This window comes from Neolamprologus brichardi, chromosome 12 (genome assembly GCF_056152115.1).
Source record: "Neolamprologus brichardi isolate AB-2024 chromosome 12, ASM5615211v1, whole genome shotgun sequence".
NCBI classification, from domain to species: Eukaryota; Metazoa; Chordata; class Actinopteri; order Cichliformes; family Cichlidae; genus Neolamprologus; species Neolamprologus brichardi.
In genome coordinates, this window is record NC_142115.1 from 33286357 (window position 1) to 33313587 (window position 27231).

The 27231-nt window shown below is 42.1% G+C and overlaps 1 protein-coding gene across 2 annotated transcripts in view; it reads right to left on the bottom strand.

Moving 5' to 3' along the window:
• Positions 1-27231, bottom strand: part of znf608 (zinc finger protein 608) — a 72685-nt gene that overhangs the window by 10623 nt on the left and 34831 nt on the right. The window contains exons 3-5 of one of the 2 annotated variants that reach the window (XM_035910727.2): positions 10552-10639; positions 3231-4929; positions 1064-1541 (exon numbers count right to left, since the gene is read on the bottom strand). In XM_035910727.2, coding sequence (XP_035766620.2) covers positions 1064-1541; positions 3231-4929; positions 10552-10639 — 2265 coding nt within the window. Of the gene's footprint in view, positions 1-1063; positions 1542-2489; positions 4930-10551; positions 10640-27231 lie in introns of both variants that reach the window. The other variant, XM_006797680.3, reaches the window with a different exon arrangement.

A 27231-nucleotide genomic window follows, 5' to 3' on the forward strand; every position in this document is an offset into this window, starting at 1 on the left:
ACTATTAAAACTCATATATGCAAATTGATATATTTATAATTTGCCACCAAATACTCAAAAACGTTGAATTTTCTGACAGTTATTTCATGGTTCAGGCTTTAAAGAGTTAACTAAGCCAAAAATAATCAAGAAAATTTCATAATATAGTTTTGCATGTTAAGCAAACTCATCTTTTGCTGTACACGAACGAGGAGAATGAACAGACGCAATATATATGAGAGATTATGTTGTGAATTGGTTTCATAAATAAAGGCCTGCTGTTGCAGTTGCCTTTCATACTCCAGTATAGGGGGCAGCATTGTGTGACAATATCCTTTCAGACAAAGGACCCCCAGCCATCCTGCTGAGGCTGAGCTGTCATCAGCTGTGAGTGAAGAATGAGTGACTCACCGGAGAAGCAAATTTATGTATTGCTCAGTTATGTTCACTGATATTCTCAGTATTCACAAAGTGTTGGGAGATTAGACTATATGCAGCGGAGCACTGCATAACGTATGTGATGTGTGCAAGTGTACGCACTTCAGACTGCACAGGCAACCCACTTCTTTTTGTGTGAGGAGAACAAAGAAGAAATGCTTGACTGTTTCATAGTCAGCTCATCTTCATCTTAGGATGTTATTGAGCACAAACCTGATGTGACACCAGCCTCTGTCATCAGTGAAGGGTATTGTATTTGCTGAATGGCCAATGACGGCAGGTAAAACTCATATGATGGCTAATACTATGTAACTATGCATCTTCACTCATTTAAAAGCCTTTCAGTTATTCAGTTTCAACTAGCACATCAATTCTTGTTATTGCTTCAGCTGAAACTTAAACTGAATGTTTCAGATGTAGCACTCTACTGTATTTTAAGATGAATACGCAAGTATAAGTGTAAACAAGAACTTTAGCTAAACGACTTAGCTGAGCCGAGACTAAATGGTGGAAACAGAGGTAAATAGCTAACAGTTCCCTAGATTAAGTTTTGCATTGTTCCACCTTTGTCTTCTGAGCTCTTATAACATATTTACCAAAATGTTGAACTACTAACATTAACTCCGACCGTCACTCAGAGTCTTACCTGGGTAATTGTGGACCAGGGTTGGGGACACCCCTCTGTAGGAGCCCCCACTGCTCTCGCACATTGCCAGGTAGGGTGGATAGGAGGAGTGCTGGTACTGAATGTAGGGCTGCTGAGGGGTCATTGGAGGAGAAACTGCCGCCCGGGCACTTTGTGACTCCTCAGACAGCCCTCCCATTGGCTCCTGGCCCTGATCATCCAGCCCTTCCAGCCTGTCTGAATCCTCCGTGTCGATGGCAGGCGGGAGATCGTGCGATGCATGGACCCTGGCTTTTTTAGCATCTGCACCCACAACTCCTCCTCTTTCTCCTCCACCTCCTCCTCCTGAAGTCATCTTGGCTCCGGCAGGCTCCATGGTAGCTCCCCATTCTTTTCCACTGTCTGATTCGCCCTCCTCAGCCTCCTCCCCATGCTGACTCTGTAGCTCTGAGTATTTGCTGTGAGCGAGGCGGTGAGCCCAGGTGGGGCCGTCTGAGGGCTAGATCGATGGGGACAAGTGTTGGTGCTACTTGCAGTGTTTCCCCTATAATTCTTTGTTAACAGTGGTGGGTGGGAGTCATTTTGCGGTTGGTTCAACTCCAGTCCACGTCTGTCCCAGTTTGTGTTTACACGGCTAGTCGAAGGGCTAAAACTAAATGCCTTTTTTTGGATTAAGTCTAAATGTTATCTCTTTGTCTCTTGGGATTTTTGGAGGAAAAGCAAAGCAAATTTATGACTTTCATTGCACATTTTCTTTTTAACCTGGGTGGAGAATTTCTTGTTGCGGCGGCCCACCGCTGCTGAATGACTATAGAGGAAACACTGAGTGAACAGAGCCATAGACAGACCATCTATCACTGGCTCTGGGTGTGATGTTGATGAAGGATGACGACGTTTCAACAGCAGGCGGCCATTCAGAAGTGGGATGTGAAGACTGTGGCGTCCCTCTCAATGACACGAATCAAGACACGTCTCACACATGATCAAGTGCAGAATTTAGGCCAAGAAAAAAAATGAACCTACCCTCCCCAACGCAGCTTTCGCTCAATTTGTACAGCCTTTGTTTGTTTGTTTTTTCTTTTTTACATCAGCATGGCTAGAGTCAGCGATTAATCGCATTGTGAGAAGACATGGGTTACAAATCTGTACAAGCTTATGGGTTAGAAAGGGGTTTTTTTTTAGCTTCTTTACAGCTAAGGTGGTAATTCTCTCTCTAAACATCAAAATCGTTTGCCTCCATCAAATCAAACAATTTTGAACGAAGTAGCATGTCAAAGTAGAGCTACACCACCACAGAAGCCACATGGTCTTTTTTTATTAGCACCTATTGGTTTAGCTGTACACACTGTGTGATTAATCTCTTTGTGACACTCAACAGCAGTCATTAAAGCACACCAACAACACCATCAGCGGCGGCGGCAGGTTATAGACACAGGGAGAAACTTACACTGGAAAAGGAAACATTTGAGTCCAGATCTGTCTGACTGTTTGGGTTGTGGAGTGATGAAGAAGAGGAAGAGGAGGGTGACTTGATGTCATCACAGTCTTTCATTGAGACCTGGTGCTGGTCCACCATGCCACCGTGCACTGCCTTTATGCCCAGGCTCTGTCCCCTTTCTCCCCTCTCACTCATCTCTACATAGGACAGGACAGGTTTGGCACAGCAACCTTTAGCACCGTCTGGACCTTTACCTAGCATGGGTCCACCACCTGAACACCCAACCATATGTTTAACTTCCTCACTGTCTCTCACAGTCTGTGCCCTCTGCTTGGCACTGGATGTCTGGTCACAGCATTTGGAAGATAATAACAGTTTTTGGTCCATGTACAGTCCCCTTGAATACTGGCCATAATATAGGGACTGGGCCAAAGCTGTCTGGGTCTGACTCATAGCCAGCTGTAGCTGAGACTGAGGTGGTCCGTCACCTTTCTTGGAATCAGAGAACTCGTGGGAGGAGTTTTTATCATCCTCTTTCATCTCTTCTTTTCTGTCTTTCCCCTTGCAGTCGTGGGCTGAGCTTTTGTGGAAAGTCATGTTGCTGCTGTTCTGCCTATCTGACTGCATGTATCCTGACAGGTAGTAGGGCTCATAACTGTGGTAGTACGGGGACTGAGGGTCTTTTGATGACGGGGTGCATGCTGTGGGTGGAGTTTTACCAGAGTTACTATGGTTGCTGTTGGAGCTCACCTCGGAAGAAGTCGAGGAGCCAGACTTGGATCTGATTCCATCTGACCGACATTCGGAAGATCCCCCATCATCTGCAGCATCTGAGATGTCAGAGTAGGCGGGACTGTTATTCTTGCTGCTGCTGTCTGCTGTACCCAGGCAACTACCACTTGCATCAAGGCGTGATGAGCTACCAATAGAGGGACTGGGGGCATTGTCAGTAAAGGTGTAGACCTTGTCGGCCTCAGCACGAATACTCGCCATCCTGCTCTCTTGGCTCTCACTGAGTCCATTCATTACATCCTGCTTGCTGAGGTGTTCCTTTAGAAGGCTTCCAGAATTCTCTTTCACCCCAATTTTAGACCCAACACCATCATCCATTTTTATTCCACTGCTGTCTCCATTAGGTGTTCTCACTGCATCTTTGTTATGTTTGTCTTTAAGTCTCCGCTTTTCTTTTTTCCTGGTCTCCTTGCAGTTGACCAGCGTAGCTTTGACCAGGCTTGGCTCTACAACAATGCTTAACTTTGGTTTGATGGGTTTCAAAGGAAGATTTTTACTAGTGAGGCCTACAGCTGCGATAGGAGATGGCTGCTGTGAGTTAACCGCATCTGCTGTGCTGGATGGATATGTTGTGTTGGGTATGGCGATAAGTTTAGGGGGAGCAGGGGCTGGAGCAATTGGCCGGTTGGTCCTTGACTTGGACAGCTTCTCTACCTTCCCGTTGGCCTTCTTGCCCTTATCACAGGCACTTCCCTTTTTCTCGATCAAACCTTCAGCTTCCAGTTTGGGCATCTCGACTGAGGAGTTCCTGTCTGGGACCATGCAGTTCTCCAGAACCACAGTCATGTTAGATATGATTGGCAGATTGCTAAGGTCATCAATTAGACCATCTTTTAGCAGTGAGGTTCTTCTGGTTTTGGAGTTGGCTGTGGGGCTGTGGTCGGTACTGAGAAGAAGTCGTCTGTTTTTAGGTGACCCCACTGTGGTCACCTTATACAGAGGAGCATTTTTCTTTGAGGAGCTGTTGGTATTAGTGCTGTTGTTTGTCTCTGAGAGGTCATATGTCATGTTGCTGATGCTGTCCTCGCAGTCTGATAGCCGTTCTTCGCTCTCCCCATCCTTCATGGGTTCCAGTTCAGGCTTCCGCTGCTCCTCAACCTCCAGGTGTGCATGCGTCTGGTGGTAGCGCAGGCCATTGATGTGCTTATAGCGCTTAGTGCAGTTTGGGTGGGGGCAGTCAATGAGGATGGGTGGTGGTGGTGATGAAGCACAGCCTCCTCCTGGATCCATAAACGATGGGTCAGATTTACCCTGTGGAGTGGACGGGGCGCTTCGGGATTTTGCACGAATCCTCTTCCCATTGCCATTTTTAACGTCATCTGAGGAGACCAGGCTGAGATCCAAGTCAGATGGTGGCTTGTTCTTTCGCTTCCCAGATGAGAGAGAGGCTGGTTTCACCTCCTCCACAGTGAAGAAAGAAGGAGGTGCTCGGCAGTTGCTGTTGATGAGGTTAAGACTGCCTCTTCTTCCTTTGCTGTGGATAGGTGCAGCTGTTCCGGCCACACCACCTCCGCGGCTCCTGTGCTGAGACAGACCACGGACTTTGGCAGCAGGGGTTGGCTCTACACAGGGTCGATCGGCCATGGCAATTCGCATACGCTTTCCCCGGCCACGACCACCTGGTAACTCAGGGTCACTGGAGGGTGATTCACAAAACCTAGACAGAGGAGGAGAAAAACAGTGAACTAAGTAAATTCCCTTTGATCAAATAACAGTCATACTAATCAATTAATCAAAAGCCCTTGATTAATTGATCTTTAAGTGTGACTAACTCTACAAAAGCAGAGGTTCTGACAATTTTGAGGTGGGTAATAACACAATTCAATCGAGAAAAGACTTCTACAGCTGATCTTAGATCTTTGAGAACCAACAGTTATTGCCCATAAATCTGGAAACGGTTAAAAGGCCATTCCCAAACAATTTGAGGCCCATCATTCTACCATAAGAAAGATTGTTCACAAATGGAAAAACATTCCTGGGAAAGTCCCAAAGAAGGATGTTCCAGCAAATTCACCCTAAGATCAGACAATGTAATACTGCCAGTAGACAATAGCTACTTCTACAGGTCTCTGTTAACATGTTAAATAATCAAGGTGTTATATTGGTCAACTCAAAGTCCAGACTGTGACAAGTCTGAAATGCTCTGAACTTTAAGACCTCAATTAACTGAAGCCACGATGTAAAAAAGAGTGGGACAAAATTTTTAGACAGTCATGTGAAAGACTGATAAAAGGACTTTTGGTTGACTTGTCCCAAAGTTCAAATCATTTGACTGGAGTAATCTTGGGCATGTTAAGTACAACAAAAAAAAAATATAGTGTCAAATAATAAATCAGATAAGACATTTGAGAGGACAGTGTGCACTTCCAAAAACAACCCACTCTGATGCCACAAAATACATAGAAATAATTAAACTCATTCTGCTCTGCAAAAGCAGCCTTTGTGTGAGTTAGAGAGGGAAGGTTATCCAGAAGGTAAGTCTTTAAGTTCTGAATAATAGACAAACAGAAATAGGAGAATGAGCGGGGGATTGGGCAACTTAAAAAGTAACTGTGGAAAGTGCAATTTGGGTTAGTTAATTTAGTTGTGAAAATTGTTGTTGTGGAATTCTTTCAACATTGTACTTCCAAACAGTTTGCTTTGATTTTACTCTTCCACACAAGGAAATTTACGGAGCCCTGCAGGGGACATGGGAGAAAAAAAAAATTAAGATGGACGGATCTCGCAAAAGTTTTGCGAGATCTCGCAAAACTAACTCGCAAAAGTTGAATTCCAACAATGGCGGCAGCTACTTAGTTGTAATATTACTCTTTCTGGGTCACAAAATAAACTTTTAAGATATTTTGAGGCGTGAATGTAGTTGTGTAAACGTCAGATATCTGCTCGGCTTACAAGACATCGATATTTGCAAAAGTGCTCCGACGTTTTCGGAGATCTGACACCCACCATCTCGAAGCTAACGGGAGGTCGAGACCTACTACAGCCGGGAGGAACACCGCTTTCCCGGCACATCGTGCCTCGACCTCCTGGAGATCTCGCAAAACTTTTGTGAGATACTGTGCTTACTAATGAGGATGAGGAGGGGTTGTCCTCTGATTGTTGGTGTTTTTCATCTAATTCTGTAGGATCTTTACCCTACAACACTGACTTGAGGTGACTGTTGTTATAAACTAGCGCTATATAAACAAAACTGAACAAACTGAATGCTATTCAGGACAGCCCTAGTGTTGTTGTATTTGTAGAATATGTATTCCATTATTTATTGTTGAGGTCATGACATCTTGCTTAAATCCTAAGTTGAAAACAAGATTCTCTTTTTCATGTCCATGCTTTTGTTCCTGAAAGGTTTTCATTTTTTATACCAAGAACAGCTTGTTCATATCGTTACCCAAACTGAACTCCAGAATCAGACAGAGACCCCATGAGATAACATATTACCATTCAAGGCTCATCTGAACCAATTTACCCAGTCGTCAGGCATAAAAATCGACTTTTTTCTGTACAAAGCCTGCTCCTCTTTTGATAACATAAAAAAATCCTGTACAATCCACAGTTATCTCTGTATTTGATATGGAGACATTTTGTATTCACTTGCCGTCCCTTCTACTTTGAAGTCTTTTGATGCTGTTTACCTCGGTGTCTAGCATCTTAACACTGGAGATGCTTTTCCACACTCGGATATTGTTATTCATATCAAAAACCTGTCTGCTGTGATGAGAAAAATGCCTCACTTTATGTTTATCCGCAGTGTAAAGCTTGGCTTTAGACGCCGGACTCTGAACCTTGCATCGGGGCTGGCCTTCTAATGCATTAATTATGACACGTTATCACAGGACTGATTTGTGTTAAATACCCAGTGAATAAATTCTGACCTTGGAAAAGAGTTTTGGGTATTAATCACCTTCTTAATGGAATGGACTGCAGAGCACGTTGAGACTAGACTTTCTCGTCTCCCTCTGTGATTTTAAAACGATGATATCTCACATTTCCTGTGATGTTTGTAATTGCTTTTTTCTCCATCAGTGTGTCCCTGAATGTCACCGAAGCAGCCGGAACATGCAACTGAAATTTTATGTATTTTCCTTTGACATTTCAAGGATATCTCTTCTATTTAAAACGTGTTTTTTTAATCAACTGAGTGATGATGCTTTCCGACCACTCAACTTTTTAATAATCTGAAACTTATTTTTGATATTTCATCCAATTTTAGTTAAATCTTTCAGCTGCGCTTTCACTCAAAAATGGATGAATCAATCATAGAAGAGGAAGGGTTTTATTCCACTGAATTATATAACAAAACCCACATTTGGTCACCATTGACAGACGTCCACACTGATGAGAACCCGAATGAATTTGGTGCCCGTTTTCTGAGATTAAGCAGTAATTGCCATGACAACAATCATTTACACACAGGGCCGATAATTGAGAGGTTTCATCGGAGCGAGGAGGGACTGTCACATTTTCCACTCAGCAATTACAAAAACCACTCGTCGTTTATGAAACAGTTGAGATGTAGAGTGGAGAGCGTTTTTGTTAAAGCTCATCACAACAGCTGACAGCCCCAAAGCCAATTGAGCCTTTTTATCATTTTAGCAACATTAAAGCACTTTGAAGAAATAGGTGCTCTTTCCAGTTAATCAAATAAACAATCAGCAGCAAATAAAAGCCAATAAGAATAACAATAAAATGATAAAAACGAAACGCGGTGGATCAAACAGGGAAATAAACCAGGCAGCAGTATGCCCTTAAGTGTGTTTACAGTGGGAATATGAATTGCTTGGGGCCTGATTTCAACAGTAAATGTCTGAGAGCTTATAAGAGAAACACACTGCGAAGCTCACAACCCAGCTTAGCAAACCAAATTGATGTTTTGAAAACCGAAATTCATACTAAACGATTGCTATAACCTTCAGCGCAGAGAAAAAAACTGCTGCAAAAACCTCCTGGTGACTGTATTAAGCACCACATTAGCAGGCAAGGCTCTCTATTTAATCTTTAATAATACCTTTCTTTTTTGTCTAAGTGAAAGTGAAAGACAGATCAAAATGAGCTTCCACCTAAAGACCTGACTTCTAGTTTTGAAATGTTAATGAAAGTTATTTCACCACAGATGCCATCCTCGAGTAAGGAAACATCTTTTAGAAACTTAAAGTAAAGAAGGTCCAACACATTTTTCATTGATTAGTTTTTTCTTTGTCTGTCTGTCTTTTTTTTTGGCCTAGACTACTGAAACTTTTCTCTGGAAAAATCAATTCACTGCCATTGCAAACAACCCACACAATGCACTGTGGCGTGGGACCAGTAGCAAACTGAAGTATAAAATTTAATGTGATATAAGTCCTGGAAAGGAGAATGGCCTGACATGATTTATAGCGGTCAGCAGCTCCAACCAAACCTCCCAGTTGATTTGTCTGAGCTCCACTAGTCTTGTGTGTTTCAGTGTGAGTAAAGTTTGTGTTACATATTAGAGGAAGACTCGGCACCAGAGCATATGAACTTTGACAGGGGGACATCAACTCACTTTGCTATTTCATTAAAACACTCCCACACGCAGCAAATAGATACACATGACTACTATCATTACTGTTGTTAGGGATAAATAAGCTACTTGAAAGCACATCACAAACAAACGCACACAGTGTGCTCATACAGAGAAGAGAAGTGCAAAATATCTCTCTTAGACTGCAAAGTGTAGAAAGCAGGAGATATATTTTGCAGAATATTCTCAACATGTTTCCATTTGTTTTGCAATTGTTAAGTGATATGATGCTTCAGAGCTAGCCTCACAAGCTGATGAATGATCTCTTCTTAGCTCCGGAGCAATGAGAGGGGTGCATCTCAAAATCTCTTGCCTAGGACCATCTGCTCCAAAGTCAGCGTCCTCCTCAGTCATGCTGGTTAGCGCTGTCGCTGCAAAAACACTAAGCTGTTAACTAAATAACTTGAGCTGCAGCAACTGCTTTTCTACTGTAATTGAGCACTCAATGCACTTTATGCCACAGGCCTAATTCACCCAAGCACTTTTTTTCCCACACTTAAGTGCGTTCTATCTAACATTCGCACACATTCGCACTCCAGAGAGCAACTTGGAGTTCAGTATCTTGTCCAGAAGTGCTTTGGCATGCAGAGTGGAACAGCCAGGCATTAAACCACCAACCTTCCAGCCTGCTCTACCTCCTGAGCAACAGTCACCCCATAACGTAGACAGTGTTGGGAAGGTTACTTTTAAAATGTATTCCATTACAGAATACAGAATACATGCCCCAAAATGTATTCTGTAACGTATTCCGTTACGTTACTCAATGAGAGTAACGTATTCTGAATACTTTGGATTACTTAATATATTATCATGCTGTTTACAACTACATGAATGTACTATTGCTGTGATTTATTACTGTTACTGAAGGTCCGCGGCTCCGAACTGTAGTAAAGGGACCTCTGGCTAATACGGTGGGTTCTGTGTCGGCTCGTAGCCGAAAACTAGCTTTACTTTGTTGTCTGGGTCAACTTTGCTAGCGAGAGACAGAGAGAGGCGTTGAAAGGCTGCTCCAACGGAACTTATTGTTTTTGGAGGAAAACACGAACACGGTGTACAGTCGAGTCTTAATAGCTTACTTACAACTGGGCTCGTCAGGCACTCTTCTTGGCTGCAGTGGTTATTATTATATTTACATGCTTCCAGCTCCCGTTTTTGCTCGATGACAGCTCTACTTTTCCTTTTTCTCCCTCCCTCGCTCACAGACACATAACGGGTATGGCAGTCCATTCTCCCTGCAGCACGGACTACACTGCCTATGATGCTACATTCTTTAGGGCTATACCGGTAGCATTCTGCCTATTAGCTTAGCACAACAACAACAACAGGCGCTCTCTCACCCAGGAAACACGCAGAGAGAGAGCGTCACCCTGTAACCAGGGCAACCGTAACGCTGCCGCCTGGAACAACAGAACGTAGCTGTCAAACAAAACCCAAACAGTCCTGACCCGCCACAATATGAAACAGGGAAGTACCGCCGTGTAATCCATTTATTTCAACAAAGTAACTGTATTCTAAATACCACCTTTTTAAACGGTAACTGTAACGGAATACAGTTACTCATATTTTGTATTTTAAATACGTAACGGCGGTACATGTATTCCGTTACTCCCCAACACTGTATGTAGATCAGCAGAATTTTGCTGAAGGAGCACAGTGACCTTTTCGGCTGGGCCTGGACCCCAGAAGCCTGTCTACAGTGCTGGATAGAGGCGAGGAAAGAAAGTAAATAGTAAATGTTACCTTGGAGGAGCCCAGTCGTGTTTGGTGCAGTCTAACAGAGTTCCCACGTAGGTTCTCTTCCTCCACGTCACATTCACCACCAGCACACCTGTCAGCCGCAGAGGAAAGGGACGGCAGTCAGCATTGGATTCACTGACAAGCCCATATATCAGAGTTTGGCATAGAGTTCAGAACACAACCCCTCCCACTCAGCATCCTAGATAAAAATAATTGTTTGGCCCAAAAGTGTCGCAAATCTGCAGTTTTCTTTGGACCCCATTTGGCTTTGATTGACTGCACTGGCTCAGGGAGAGACTTGTTGCCTCGACTCAGCCACAGTTACACTTTACACGTGCCAGATGTTCAGTCTGTTGTGACACACCACGATTGTCACAACCCATGTTACTACGTTATGCTCGCCTCATTACTGTTGGCTCACACAATATTTGCAAGTGCTGTAACTAAGTCGTACTTGCCAAAGCGAGTCCAGATCAAGCCCAGATGTGTCTGGAACGAAGGCTTTAATTTACAAGGGTGTTCAGCTACAACGCTGTGCTGAAATATACACACTCACATGCACACATTTAGAGGAAATAAGATCTCAAAAGTGATTTTTATACAGACATTCGATATATCAAACAGTGACACAGGTGTGTTAAAAGATCTGATGAAGTGATTTTACAGCATATCAACTGTGTCTGAAAGAAGCGTTCACCTTTTTTCACCCTTTTCCAGGCCCTCTGTGGAGCCACGGAAATTCTCATTTTTCTGTTCTGGCTTTTATCTAAAGACGAACGTGTAATGAATGATGAAACAATAAAATGGAGCAGACCGCATTTTAGAGGAGAGAAAAATCGCTGCGATGAGCAGACATCTGAGAACAGCCGCAGTTAATAGTGTGGAAATAAAAAGCCGTGGCAACCTGAAGGACGGAGTTCATGCTTTTAAGAATTGTTTTCAAAGTGCTTCACATTGTTTTGCTACAGCCTGTGAAATCACTCGGTCTGATATTACTCAAGAACATCCTCGGAGGAAAAATACAGTCTTACATTCTTGTCAGGTTTTTGTATGGAAGAAATATTTAGTCTTCAAGGTTTAAACTCTAATCTGAAGACGCTTTAGCCATCTGAAATAAATGCCTCTCTCCTCTCTCTCGCTCCCAGACTGACATTTGAAAACCATTAACCTCCGTTTTGTGATGCGCCAGCGGCAACGCCAGGCAAATCAAATTTTGGACGCATTACAGCTTTAAAACGAGGCTTGACTGCAACACACGACTCCCCGCTCTTCAATTATGTCTGATAGCCGCCACCTTCACAGAACACTCTCGCAGATAAATGAGAGGCAGGAAACGCTGCCAAGAAGGTGGATGTGATCAGGCAGAGGCCCTAAAATCTCCAGTTAAAATCTCCACTCAATGAACTGGATGGATTTCATTAGTCAAGAACTAAACCCTCATAATTTCCACTTTAAATACTCCAACAAGGCTTTGATCAAATGTATTTTCTACTTTGTTCAGCCAGGACCTGTCTCATTTTCATGCCAAACTGGAAAAGGAATGTTTAGGAATGCAGGAACGTTTAAAGACACGAGAAGGTCTGACGTGTAAAATGAAACAGATTAGTGTTATCGAGCACATTAACTCGTTGGTAATAAAAGTCAGATTTCCTCAGGTTGTATCCTCCAATTGAAGCAGCCTTCAAATGAGAAATTCAGTGGTTTCTATCAGAGGTTGTTCGACTGACTACTACACCAAATGACTTTTCAAGCATTTTTAGTGTTGCAGACAAACATCCAACGCTGCAATAAAAAGCTCACTGTTTTGCTAAAGCTGTAGTGTGCCTCCATCATCTCGCTCATGCAGTATAAGGCAGTCATAAAAAACGGTCTTCTCATCTTGACATTCAGATGACTATGAACACGTTTATCTTCTTTCTATCTTCTTGTGTTCACATTGTGCAGTTGGATTCAAAGCAATAAAAGAGAGCACATCAACGGAAGATCAATACATCAAGGAGCACTCAGACTCCAATCAGCAGAAGTCCTGTGAGAGAAAGCTCTCTAGACATGGTCTCAGTCTCTAAATGACTTCTTAGGAGAGCAAACGCTCAGATTTGGCTCAGATGCAGCTGATTTCACAGTGAGCAATGGAAAAAAAGACATCAGAGCATGACCAATACGGGGGTTTTAAGACTGATTCTTTTTTTTGTTTCTTTTAGACACATGAAACAGATTTCCCTAAAACTTTAATGCATTTGTGTCCAAACCCAGGCCTCGAGGGCCGGTGTCCTGCAGGTTTTACACGTGTCCTTGATCCATCACAGCTGATTTGAATGGCTAAATTACCTCCTCAACATGGCTGTATCCCAATTCAGCGTCTGCAGCCTTAAAGGCCGCATTTTAAGGCCGATTACGTCACAGCGACGCGACGAAGGCTGTTCAAGTTCGAAGGCTGCTCGAAATGCGGCCCTCAAATGCGTCCTTCATTTCCCTGAATTTTAAGGACGTGGCGGTGTAGACTTTGTGGCCCAACATATCCCAGAATGCATAGCGCAGCGGTGGGTGTGGATAGTTTTGCCGAAAAAAACGGCGGATGAGGGGCACCCGAAGAGTAACTTAGTAAACTAAGTACTGAATATTATGTCACTTATTTATGTGCAAATGTTTAATAACGAAGAACATTAAAACATTACTGTTGGCCACATGTCGGCAAAGTTATGTGACATTAGTGACGTTTGTACTAACTTGGTTTTAAAGCCTTTACTTTAAAATATACGCCGTTCAATAGCTGAGCTTAATCTTACCGAGAATGATCAAAGCTCATGTAGAAAAAAACAAATGAACAAAAGATTTTCTCCTTCATTTCTGTCAAACAAAGCTGTATGAAACGTTTCCAGCTGTTAGTATCATGGTTGCTAGGCAACCTGGGCAGCACAACGGAGGCTAGACCGTCCCATTTCACAAGCCTCGCACTTCCGGCCTTAGCGGTCTTTGAGTACGCGGCCCTTGAGGACCGTTGAGGCTGCGTACTTCAAGGCTGCAGACCCTGAATTGGGATACAGCCCTTGTCTTGAAGTTCTCCAGAGGCCTGGTAATGAACTAATCATTTGATTCAGGTGTGTTGACCCAGGGTGAGATCTAAAACCTGCAGGACGTTACAGAGTGCCCTCTGGTGGACAAACTATGCAACGTTAACACATCTATCATGGCTGAAGGGTGTTTCTCTTCTCCTTTTTTTACTTTTTATTTTTATTTACACATAAAAGTGAGGAACCTTCTAATGGCCAGCAGAGCCTTGTGGAAACAATCAAACATCCCTGCTACCACGGTGTCGCTGAAAGTCTCCAATGGTTCTTCCTTTTCTTGTTTTGCCGAGTGATAGAGCGTCCTCCCTTTCTGCAACTGCTCTACTGAAGGTAGGCCAGGTTGACAGACATAATAATAATAATAATAATGGATTGGATTTATATAGCGCTTTTCAAGGCACCCAAAGCGCTTTACAATGCCACTATTCATTCACTCCCGCATTCACACACTGGTGGAGGCAAGCTACGGTTGTAGCCACAGCTGCCCTGGGGCAGACTGACAGAAGCGAGGCTGCCATATCGCGCCATCGGCCCCTCTGGCCAACACCAGTAGGGTAGGGTAAAGTGTCTTGGAGACAATGACCAGCACAGAGAGCCCGGGGATCGAACCGGCGACCTTCCGGTTACAGATACGCTTCCCAACCCCCTGAGCCACGGTCGCCCCCGTCATAGCTGTCATAGCTGTCATAGCTGTGACATAACTCTGGACTCTCTGTGAAGTAATGGGACTGACCTGAGTCTGTGAGCACCAACTCCCAGGGGTGAGACGGACTGGAGAATGCTGTATGCGAGCGACTGAGTATGGACATCAGTCAGCAAAATACAAACATCCACATGCCTGCCCAAATTGGCTACATTGCTGTACAGGCAATGTGTAATGTATGCAGGAAATATGAGCAGACAAAAGGTCAACTACCAGAAAAACTGTGCAAAGCTCGCTCCCACTTCTCAGGTTCAACTCGGCATGGAAGTGGACTGTGTGTTCTACAAGCTGGGGAGCTAAGCTGAGCACTGGAGTGATGCGTAAGATGCATGTTACATGCAGATTTCACAGAGACTCAGAAAAGTCCTTTGGGGAGTCAACGTAGCTATCTGTGACAGCTGGGATAGACTCCACGACCCTCACAACCATGAGCTGGAGGATGGATTTTTCATTTATCAGCTGTTACAAACGACGATACCGACGTTTCTCCACAGTCACTTGGACTCAAGCCCACTGAAATAAGGTGTATATAAGAGATGGTTTAGCAATAAGAGTTCAAAGATGGAAAAACAGTGGTCAGCAGGGGCCGATTCCTCTGGTTAAAAAAACAGAAAAACAAAAACTGAATTCATAAGATGAAAATAATCCCACTGCTTCTGATATGTAAACACTATCCCGATTATTTTTTTATGTCAGTGACGAGTTTCAAGTCTTATTGAACACTGAAAGGTTTGTATTCATGTAACGCAGTCTGTTATCCGTGCAGCATAATGACACTGAAACTAGTTTTCGACTGCCAGCTGAGATTCTTTCTCTGCAGTCTTGAGCCTCAAATGGAGGTAATGCAAGTGCAGATGCTCCCCGAGGACTGGAAACAAACCACTGCAAATATGTGAGAAACTGCTTGGTGAGTGCATTCCTCGGTATGCCTCTGTATCTTCTGAGACTATAAAGGTTTGGATATAGCTGTAAATAAAATCCTCTCTTGATTCTGTTCAGTCACTAAAAGTTCATTTAGAGGCCAGGTGTGGGTTTTTGGAAGCTGTGTAAGGCCCAGGGGTGCAGCTGTATAAAGCTCTCACCAGTAAAGCAGCTTTTTAAATCATCAGAGTTATAAAGCTACATATACACATGGCTCCACTGCGTAAAAGTCAATATTTGTAGAACTGCAGAATAACATGTATAAGCCTCATTTAAATTCTCATCACAAATGTACACAAACAGCCCAAAAACAACATGGTTTGAGGGCACATCACCACTCATTAGTCGTGTTAGTGAGAAAAAGACAAGAAGACATGCAATTTAACCAATTTGCAACACTGACGACTCTCTTCAACAGCAGAACACAGTTATTTTATCATAATTATCAAAATGTAACATCAGAATCGTGCTCAATAATGCATTTATGAAGCATATCCTGAAATAGGCTCAGCAGATGAGACTCAAATTAAAGAAAAAATGACTAAAATGTAAAGAACTGGTCCAGTGTTTGATATGCTCCCACCTGACTAAACTGTCACTGGCTGGACAACTGACAATTTTACATTCACAATAAAAAACGCACAGCAGGACTGATCCATTACTGGCAGCAGGAGGTATTTTCACATAACTGACTTCTGGCTTAATTATATTTAAATTTACTGAACTCACTGGACAAACTAATTGACGCCATCTCAAAGACGCCAACAAGATGTGTGTAAGCTTCACAGTTCCAGTCAACAAGGAACATTACCTAAAAACACTAGTCTTACACCTGCACTCTTGAGTGGCCAACAGGGGGCGTTTCCTGTGGATGCAGATATTAGCCTGGTGGCATAAAGGCTATAGGAAAATGACTCTTTGGCTTTCCCTGATTAATGACTAAGACTATGATTAATGAATAAGTTTATGTCCTCAGTCACTAGTTTTAGTTAAATAAGTTTTATTTAACACAGCACGATGTTTATTTATAAATTAGGGACCCCATTATAGTCAAAATGGAGAATAAAGCAGGGTATGCTGTACCACATGACTGACAGGTAACTGCTGCATTAGCGTGAAGTGTTCCTTGTTTTCTCAGTCAGATCCACCTCTAGTTTGTCACATCTGGCTTCAAAACACCAAAATAGCAGTGCCAAAGGGACTTTTCAAATGTGCAATATCACAGAGGCTATTTTTATCTTCTTTAATACAGTCTGTGGTAAATAAAGCAGCTACAAGCTGGATGTGACGCCCTCTCTAAATGGAAAAATGGCTCAGACTTTTGCTATGATTTTACTGAAACAACTGAAAGGCACTTTGAGTTCACGTTTCATTACTTTTTTAAATGCTGCATAAATAAAATTGACTGAACTTGACTGAGATATTCATCATACAAAAATTAAGCTCATAAATGAACCTTTTGGGATGAAATTTTAAAGATATCTGTGTAAGCTGTACAACAATACCACAAGACATTATTTTTCTATCAGGTTTTGTCTTATCTTACCTGCAGGGTGCATCCTCGCTGCTCATCATTCTTTTATAAATACCGCTTTATGCATTATATAAATGGCATTTGCATGATTTTTGTGTGTATGCATCATTTATACATCTGGCCCCTGGTGTGCAGCTGAGGAGCACTGATTAAAGCGAGCCGTGCGCAAAGACAAGAAGGTGGCGTTCGAGCCAAATTTCAAAATAAAAAGTCAGAGGGTCTCTGACAGCTGGTCTGACTAATAAGACAGCTGAGATGATGAGGTCAATACAGGGAGGTTGACGCATACTGTGCACAAAGAAAGGGTTTTGTTTGACCTAAAAACATAAACAGACATTTTAAACTGGCTTTCCTGTAAATCAGTATGTGTCTGTAATGTGCAGGCGGCGCTCCTCGGAGTCAAGAAACAGCCGCGATGAGCTGGTTTGGTCATTTGTAACTTTAAATAGCAGAAGCAAGAATCTCAGATACTCATCACGATACAGTGATGATGCGACTGTACTAGGGGTGGGGGAAAAAATTGATACTGTGTAGTATCGTGATATTTTGTTTCTAATAATGTATCGATACAGGGACAGCAGAAATCGATATTTTGTGGACTGGAACATGCTCTGACTTCAGAGCATGTTGATCCTTTTTCTGAGCAAGAATCCTGACATTCCTTCACTGTCCAAATGTGTTTAACTTTTTTTTGGCAGCAATAAACATGACAGTTTACTTATTTTAATTTAAGACATGTTTTATTTTAATTAAGTTTAAAACTTTTTTATTTAATGTAAAATTATATTTTGTTTTAATTTACTTTCAAATTCTTCAGTTGCTGAAGGGGCTGCATAGTTTTCATAAACTGCATAGTTCAGAATAGCTATAATTGTACCAGATGGTTGCGTTCAGTTAAGTTGGACTAGACTGTAATACAAACCGTTCAGTTTGTCAACAATAAAACTGAAATGAGAGAAAGACTGAGTGTGAGACTTTGTTATTAGATAAAATGAATATTGATAAAGTTTACCTTTATGTACAGAATCTGAATATCGCAAAATATTTTTAAAAAAATCGCAATAATATCGTATCGTGCGTTAAGTATTGTGATAATATCGTATCGTGGGATGTATGGTGATTCCCACCTCTACTCAGTACATTATAAGACAGTCAGTCAGCTACATACAGTGAAACAATGAGTCAGATTGGAAGAGAAATCGGTTTGAAATGCCAAATTCCACAAATCTCCAGAGACTGATTGGATGGATTCAGCTCTCAAGTACTCAGCGCAAACGAAGGCATGAAGTCATTAGCATGAAGTCAATGAACAGAAGCAACCACGATGCACCCGACGGGCCAACGTTAGCACTGATGACTTATAGATCCTTGGTGTGGATCTTGCAATCCTCATCAGGATGACCTACAGTAGAAACACGTCTCAGATCAAGTCTACACATACACTGCAAGAGACCTGATGATGATGATGATGAGCGCTTGAACAATGGAGGAGTAAGCAATACGATACTGCTGCGTCAACATTTTGTACCGCTCCTGATAACCAATAAAAGAAATATTGCAAATACTTTCGTGATCTCAAAGGAAAACAAAAGATTATCATCTTTTTTAAAACCATATCTAAAAAAGCTAATGTCACTTCTAGTTTAATCTTTCATGAATTTCTTGATATCTTATTGCAGGCCCACGTGGATGTGAAAAATCTACTTCAGTGCTGCATTGCTTGCAATAAAGAAATGAGCAATAAAGTAATAGAACAAGACAAGCAGACAGTAAAACAAATTGACGGTTAAATAATAGCTGCACAAGGACAAGGATAAAAGGGTACAAGATGTAGGATGAAGTAGATGAAATATGTAGAAACAAAGTCCAAAGTGCAGCAGTGGAGGTTTTCCTCTTCACTCTCGTGCCCCCTGAAGCCTCGCTCGGGCTGAAACGTGACAGCGTTTCTATTTTTAGTCAGCAAGTCTCTTCTTGGGAAGAAGCCAAAACACTCAATAGGTCGTCAGTTTGTGTCTCGCTGTCATGAACGTGGGCGTTTGTGCTGCTATTAGAGAACCTGTGTGGCATTCGGGATCCCTCAAAGTCTGTTTCTAACACTTATTGAAATAAACGCCCTGACTCAATTTTACTGCTTCACAGAGGCTTCGCACAAACAAGCAACCGCTTTTTAAAAGAGAGTGAGCAATGGCTGAGTAGTGCTTGAACTAAACGGCCCTGAATTCAAGCATCTCTATCTGAGGGACTTCAGGGTTTGTTTGTTATGAGTCAGGGAAAAAGAAAATGTTCTCCGCATCGTGCGCCCTCTCTTTATCCTCTGCGCTGCTGAAAATAACAAAATCTTAATGGAGAAATTAAAAATGAATGTCTTTCCCTCGTTCACACCGACTCTGCGTTGACTCTCTGTTCATTTTCTCCCTCGCAGTCTGAACCTGCATTTGCTTTTGCTGTGAAACGAAATGAAAAAAGACGCTCGAGCTGCACTGCTGCATCCAAATGTGACATCCACACTGCACTGAGTGCAGTTTAAGTGTCTGTCGAGGCTGTCAGAATCACCCAGCTCTGCCTCGCCTGTGTTTGTGTCGCTGCTGCTTCATATTTTTCTGCTGATTTGCTCTAAGCTCTCGGCAAGCATCCCCCGACTTCCCCTCTGCAGCTGTGTGAGCACTGTCAACAGCAATCCTTAAACCTGAGCCAGTCACAGTCACTGAAGTCCACAGAATCACATGTATTTAGCAATAAAATGGGCACTTTCTCATTTAAGTGCTGGTAAATTAACGTGATTAATTACTGCTTCGTGAGATTTTGGGGGGAATTTTTGAGAGAATGAGGAATTATGTATCATGTATCAAGTCAGATTTGTCAGGAGGTTATTAGAATGGATGGCAGACAAGAAGCTTCAGAGTCCTATATGTGTAATTGCTTAGTCAGCTAAAGCAGCTTAGATAAGGTTAAAGAATAACAGTGCTAATAAAGTTGTATCAAAACAGTGCCCCTGTGATGGACACTGCGTCTCCTCCACTGCTTCCAAACAATGATTGTATTACTTGATTTTTATTTTTGGTATCTGAAGAACATTGCAGGAGAGCAAACCTGTCAAGCAAAGATTGCGATGCCACAGTTCAGATCATTTCCTCTGAATGTCCCCCTATAGACACCTCAGGATGTTACAGTAAAACTTTGCTTTGACAGCCTCATCCTGAGGGGCGAATTAACTGTGTAGGATCCCTTGAATGCTGAAAAAATGATGAGTATTATCCTGGTCTCACTTATCACCTGACACATTGCCTCCAGGCTTGGAAACTGTGGATTCTCCCACTACAAACTGCTCGGCTGTAGCTGAAGACTAAGCTCATTACTTGACGATCTTCCACATGAAATTCGGATCAGTTTGAAACGGAAGTTGATGTTTCTCGTCTGTACAAGTTTGAGGTCTGTGGTGAAATCACAGAGTGCTATTTGCATGTGGTCGTTTTCAGTTGAGCTATCCAAAAATAGCAGCTGAACTGAAAACGATCTAGAGCAGCGGTCCCCAACCCCCGGGTCTTGGACCGGTACCGGTCGGTGAGTCGTTTGGTACCGGGCCGCGAGAGTTGAGGCTCAGGTGTGAAATGTATAGTTTTCAGCGTTATTTTGTTATAGTTTTTATCGTTAACTCGGTTTTCCTGGGTCTTTTCACGTGTGTTATGAATAAATCTTCTTTTTTTCGGTACCGATACTAGTTTCATTTTGCTGTATTTATCCGCGACACCTTAAAGGCCGGTCCGTGAAAATAATGTCGGGCACAAACCGGTCCGTGGCGCAAAAAAGGTTGGGGACCGCTGATCTAGGGTGTATGAAAACATGACATTATACTGGAATTTAAGGCTATGTCCACACGTACACGGGTATTTTTGAGATTTTCCGTTTTCGTTTTATAAAATAATCCCGTCCACACGTAAAGGCAGAAACGCTGCTAGGAACATGCCAAAGCAGCAGGTGGCGCTATATTCCTAACCGTGTAGAAATGTTGGCCAATCAGAAGTCTAGAAGCCTTGGTAGGAAATAGTAAACAAAGCTGGGGCATAGAAGCAGAACCGAGTCGTATGTGTGGAGGGACAGTAACTGTGTGTGTATATGTAAGCATTTAAACACTGCAGAGAGTACAATTAACAGTAATAGTATTGTAGAAATTCATTTCACCGAAACAATAACGTGGAGCACACTGTGACGTCAAAAAAGGCGCGCATCTTTGACGCTGCGTTTTCTGCGTTTTCTCCGTTTTCCTCGTCCATACGTAAATGCAGAGTTTTAGAAAATATCCACCCTGGCCAGAATTTTTAGAAATCTCCCTTTTTTAGTGACCGAAAACGCCGTTTACGTGTGGACGAAAGGTGCAAACGCATAGAAAAATCTGCGTTTTCAAAAATACCCGGGTACGTGTGGACGTAGCCTAAATCTTATTAGGGGGTTTTCTTATAGCCCTTTTCCACTAGTAACTACTCGGGTCGGCTCAACATGGCTGCACTCAATTTTTAGGGTTTTCAATTAGGTGGCCGTACCTGGTATCAGATACTTTCTAATACCAACTCTGCCGAGGTTCCAAGCGATCTGATCCGATGAAATGTGATGTCAGCAGGTTAGTCAGTGGTGCCACTTGATGAGTCATGAGAGTGCCTCTTTCACGAAAATCGAAACCGCCATTTTTCGAACCTGGCAACAAGGGAAATGACTACACAAAAACAACACCGTAGCCCTAGAGTCTGACAAAAAGCCATACACTGAGCAGCAGGTATATCGCCCCATTGTTGTGGTGTTCAGTTCACATCCGAACGATCACAGGACTTTCATGTTGCTACAATGACTCCACGCACATTAGGGGGTACTCGATCATAATGGAAACGACCAAAACCAAGTTGAGTCGAGCCAAGTAGGTACTAGTGGAAAAGGGCTATAAGACTTGGGATGAGGAGCTTGGCTATCTGAAGGGATAATGCCTCATGGCTACCTCCCTTTGGAAGTTTTCTGGGCATAACTTATGGGATGAGTCCCTGGTGCAGAACCAGAACTTACTGGAGAGATTTCACATCTCATTTGGCATGGGAATGACTTGGGATCTGCCAGAAGGAACTGGAAAGTGTTTCTGGGGAAAAAGATGTTTGGAACACCCTACTTAGCTTGCTGCGACTGTGACCAGACTTTGGATAAATGGATAAATGGATGGATGGATGGATGGATGGATGGGATATCCACCCTTAATGACATCCAACACAAGAAAGAGTAGATTAAAAGAGCAGTGTGATGCTTTTGGCTCACAGGAATTAGCTGAACATGCACTGATATCAAATGATAAGGTTATCATTTGAAACTTTAACCACGCTCAGTATGAGCATCCCAGATCGGAACAGTGTTTGTGTTAAAAGAAATTTTAATAGTTAGATTTTATGGCCAATAAGATGAAGGAGCTACTTAGTTGTTATTACATGTGATTATTTTGTGTGTTCATTGAAATGCAAATCACTGAGCATGCTGAGCATAATTATTTACAGTACTTGTAATTGACTTAATGTCTAGAATCCAGACAGACAGACTGAGAGATCCGAAGTCATGGAGTTTGTGCAGCTTAGTTAAGAATCGAGCCAATCACTGTTTGATTAGCGCTCATCAGAGTCTGGTCCCCCACAGGGAAGAAGACGGGGAGGAGGGTTGAAGCTGAAATGGTGGTCTCTTCTTCTCCTCCTTTCTGTCTCTCCAATTAGTATTCAGCTTAATTAACATGCAACCTGCATCTCTCCCTCCCGTATCCCTCCGCCGTCACAAGGAGGGGGCTCCAGTTATCACTCCACCTCCCGAACAATAGTCCCTGAGCGGCAGGAAGAAAAACACTATCTCTCTTTGTCTTTCTGTGTCTCTCTCTTTGACTCTGACATTGTCCATCGCTTTCAGTCTGCATCACTGATGAAATGCTTCTTCTTCGTGCCTCTGTCGGTCTCCTCCTGCCTCCGTCTTTACATTCCTCTCCATCTCCTCTTATCCCTGCGGTAGTTTAAAAATACAGACTAAACCTCTGCTACAGCTCTTTCCATTTCCCCACTTCTCGCTCCATCCATCCATCTGTCAGCCTGTTGGGACAGACTGAGCACCGAATCTATTTTCTTGCTCTTTTTCTTTTCTATTGCAGCCACCCTCCATCCTTTTCCCTGTCTGTGTATTATTTATTATCTGGTGATATACTGCAGTTTATGTCTCTATATCATTATTTATTTGCTCATTAGAGTGTGTGACTCACTTTATCCTAATATAATAACGTAACGCATCATCTCCCCGATGCTGTTCCTATTTATTTACTTGCACAAACCTGGAAACACAATGCTTTGATGTTTTCATTTAGTGCCTCCACTGAGGGGTGGGGGTGGGGGAAGGTGGCGGGCTGGAGGATGTTGTCACTCCTGTTTGTTTCTTTGTTTTCTACTCAGCAGGGTATCTCAGGGAAGAATCGGTGCGAGATTGGTGGGAAGTCAGAAGCTTTTGGTGGTGAACTCGGTAACAGTATTTTTGCCTTATTAAACCATGAATTTTACGAGCACAAAGCAAATTTAAAATTCAGACTCTTTTAAAAATTTTAATTGGAAAAGGCTTGCTAATCCCTGAGATGCTGACATCAATGAGAGAATCCACACAAACTCCACAAAGAATGACACCAGCCAGATGGTGAATTTGAACCCACGACCTTCTTGTTGTGAGGCAACAGCGCTAACCACCGCACTACTGTGCTGAAGCTAGAGAGCTAATCACAAATGAGAAAAATTAGGGGCTGACTCCCAAGTTGTTCTGGAGAGACTGCACTGGGCTGGTGAGTTGTTGAGAGGGTTCAAATTGATCAGATTTCCTTTAAACAGTCAAGATAAACAAATAATTACATACACAAATGTTCGCTTTTGGAGAGAAGAAATATTTGGAATTTAGAATTTAACAGTTTACAAAAAAATATTTTGAGATGTTACCAGCTGACCAGAGAAAAAAATATATTCAGGATAAGTCTGCAGAGTTCATCTCTAAATTCATGCAACATCACAGCATTTAATACCAAAGTAGAACCTTTATAGTCAAAAGAAGATCAGACAGGCTGGAGTGAAAGTGGGTTGCAAAGCAGCTTGCAAATGCACAGTTTACATAGCAGTCCGTGCTTGAACTATAGAAGTGTATCAGCTGAACCATGATGGGTGTGGACTCATACTGAGATCAGCTGATCAGTACTACACTAAATATTGTTGAGTCTGTATTACAGTGTTTTCATCTGTAGTCTTGCGTGTCTGAATTAGCTTCTTGATTTTTGTATATCCTTTAATACTGAAAACTCATTTCCTGCTCACAAAGAAGCTGACTGTTGCTTTCTCCTTCAGTAAGGTAACATATATGCAAATAAGGTAAAGTTCATAATATCTACTGATTAAGGCCTACATTTCTTGGGGAAAAATGTAATTAAAAAAAGAAAACCTTAGATATTTCTTTCAATACTCTAACACACCCCATAGCTACATGTTGTCACTAATTAGTTAGCTTTGAAACCTGAAGTTGAGGGTTTTAGTTTGGACACAATTATGTCCTGATTCTCCTTTCTTTATTCTAATGAGGACAATAATTTACAAAATGAACATCATGTTGGTTTCAATACAGAGACATGAACTCATCAGAAAAGCGTTTGTTCAAACTAGATTTGGTTTTCTACAGATGTCTACAACATAATTGCTCCCTATTGGCAATTAGAAACAATCAGGTTTATGGCACTTCTACATTGGCTTAAATTTTAACATTCAGTTTTTATCTGTGTCACACCCCCACCCTCATCTCAGCCTTGGAGGAGGATTGAACGCTGATTTCTCATTTTTCTAAAACAAGCTTCATTTTAATTTTTCACCTGCAGTTTGTTCCTTCTTTTTAACTATTTGAGGTCATCAAGGTCCACGAGGATACATCTAAGTGTATTCAAAAGTTTTATCCACAGTTTGTTTTCTCTGACTTTGCCTCTTTGGGCCCTGTTACAAACAGTCTGAAGTGGGAGATGCATTTTTCACTTTCTTTCTTGTCTCCATCTCTTTCCTGTTTAGCAGCAGGCCAGGGTTATATTGCCCTGCACTGTGTTTGTATTTTCTTCTTTATTTTTTCCTGGGCAGAGCGAAAAGCACCAGTTAATTAATACTGGGGCACTTCTACGCCAAACTCAACACTCAGCTTCAGAGGACCAGCGGCTGGCAGAGCGAGATGGGCAGTGAGAGATTGGATTTATTCATTAAAAGCCTGCAGTAAGTTATTACACCTCCGCTGAGAGGCTGCAGTGCTGAATGCTGTCCTCGTTAACGGCCTATCAAAGTGCGGTGGCGTAGAAATCGGCGGGTGAATCATCGGGCCGTCTGATCTACAGCCCAGCACTCCCGTGGTATCATTTTGTAGTGTTGGATGTGTTTCTAGTTCTGCGTTATTTGGACTCATGAGCGCACGGTGCAACGCCAAAACTGCTCTCACGAGGACGTCCAGCCTTGTTTGAAAAGAATCGTGGTTATTTTTGTTTGTGGGACTGAAAGGTCTGGAATAATAAAAATTAGTACTATCATCTACTTTTTCTTGTAACATATGTTTTTCAAACCCACACAGATTGTAGCAATGCCCGCTTTATTTGGGCCAAGCGTATCTTTTCAGGGCACAAACAGCTGAAATATTCAACTTTTTTTTTATATGCATATTTTCACTCCAAAGAGGAAGAATTGGCAGATGATGTTCTGGCTGTGGGTTGCGAAGATGGCTGAAAGTAAAAAGGAGAAGCTAAAATAAAATCTGATCTGCAGTGACAGGACCAAATTGAGGAAGTGCACGTCGTTAAGGTTAGAGAAAGATGGCTGCAGTTGATCGATACTGATATTTGGTGATTTACAGCCCTGGTTCTGAAAATGTTGAGACCCTGAATAAAATGTAAATAATAATAATGCAATGAAAGTCCTCATTACACTATATTTACCTTTATACAACATCCCAACTTTTTGGAATTTGGGTTGTAACAGCAACTCATATCGGTAGCACTGAAGTTATCCTGGTGCAAATTTACAGACATTTTTCTGCCTGTTTCTTATGTCTTTTGTCAGAAAACGTATTTATAATTTAAAATTAATATCTTTACTGCTGGAAAATGAAGGAATGTTTCTTCTGGGTTGCCGATGAAAGGCTTGAGCCTTGTGAATAAGATCTTAGTCACTAAAATAGAATCTAAAATGAATGCAGCATATTGCGGTGAAGCCCTGAGCCTATAAACCAGGTAATCTAAAATATATTATCCAGTAAAATGTGAAAGTACAAGACAGAAGAAAATAAAAGGCCAAAAAATGTAAATTTACTACCGCTGGTCTCAGGGCGCAGACTGTAGAGCTCACTGAAGAATATTGGTGATATATTAGGTGTACAAATATATGGTTGGTAGGCTTGGCAGTGGTTTTGATTTTGTTTTAAGCTTCACCCCAAAAAACAGAAAGGTGCTTAACAAAGTAAATTGAATTTTCAATTTTTCATGCGACAAAAGGGAAACAACCTCCAAATCTTTACAAGATATTAGAGAAATCAGGGACTGTAAAAGTTTTTTTTAATGTAGATCAATCATCCAAAATTCAGCTGCGACTTGGGGCTGTCAGTTCTGTCTGTGCTTCAGTGGAAGGCAATCCTGCTACTTCTCCTATCTGCTCGGCTCATCACCCATAGTACAGAAGCCAAGCTGTGCAGATGTGCATGCAACATCAAGAAGCTGTCGGTGGACGGCTGGTTCAAAAAACAAACAAACACACCAAAGAAAACCTCACTGAACTTTGCTTTCCTCTCAAATTTTCTAAGTCTTTTTTACTTAAAAACATTTTTTTAGGGCCAGAACCTCTTTGCTGGATGTCAAAATTGTTTTACTCGAAGGACATTTCATGATATGTCATGTTCTCTAGACCCGATCCCTTTCTGTGGCACAGTGTCATCACTCTGCTGCATTATCTCCACGGCTTTACCAGATGCATCCACACAGACCAACAAATTGCCTCGTTGTTTGATGCTTTCATTTCATTTCATTTCATTTATTCATTTATTTATTTATTTATTTCACACTTGGTACAACAGTTTCCACAGTTAGTTCTTTCAGACAAACCAACAACACTTTCTATCAGTAAAGCACTGCAACCATGTGTGAAAAGGAGCAGGAAGAAGAAAATATTCTTATTAAACCCTGCCCCCTATCTACAATCCAACTTATATTGCAAGGATTGCAATATACGTTTATTGCTTAAACCTTGGTGGTTTCCCATCTTTGCTCAAATAAGAACACGGTGCATTATTTTATGCAACAGCCGAGATGCAAAGACGCTGAAAGCACAGGAGAATCATTGTTTGCTTTCTCAGAAGAGGATGTTGAACAAACTAAAAAAAAGGACTCATCGAGCTGGAGTCATAGAGCGATG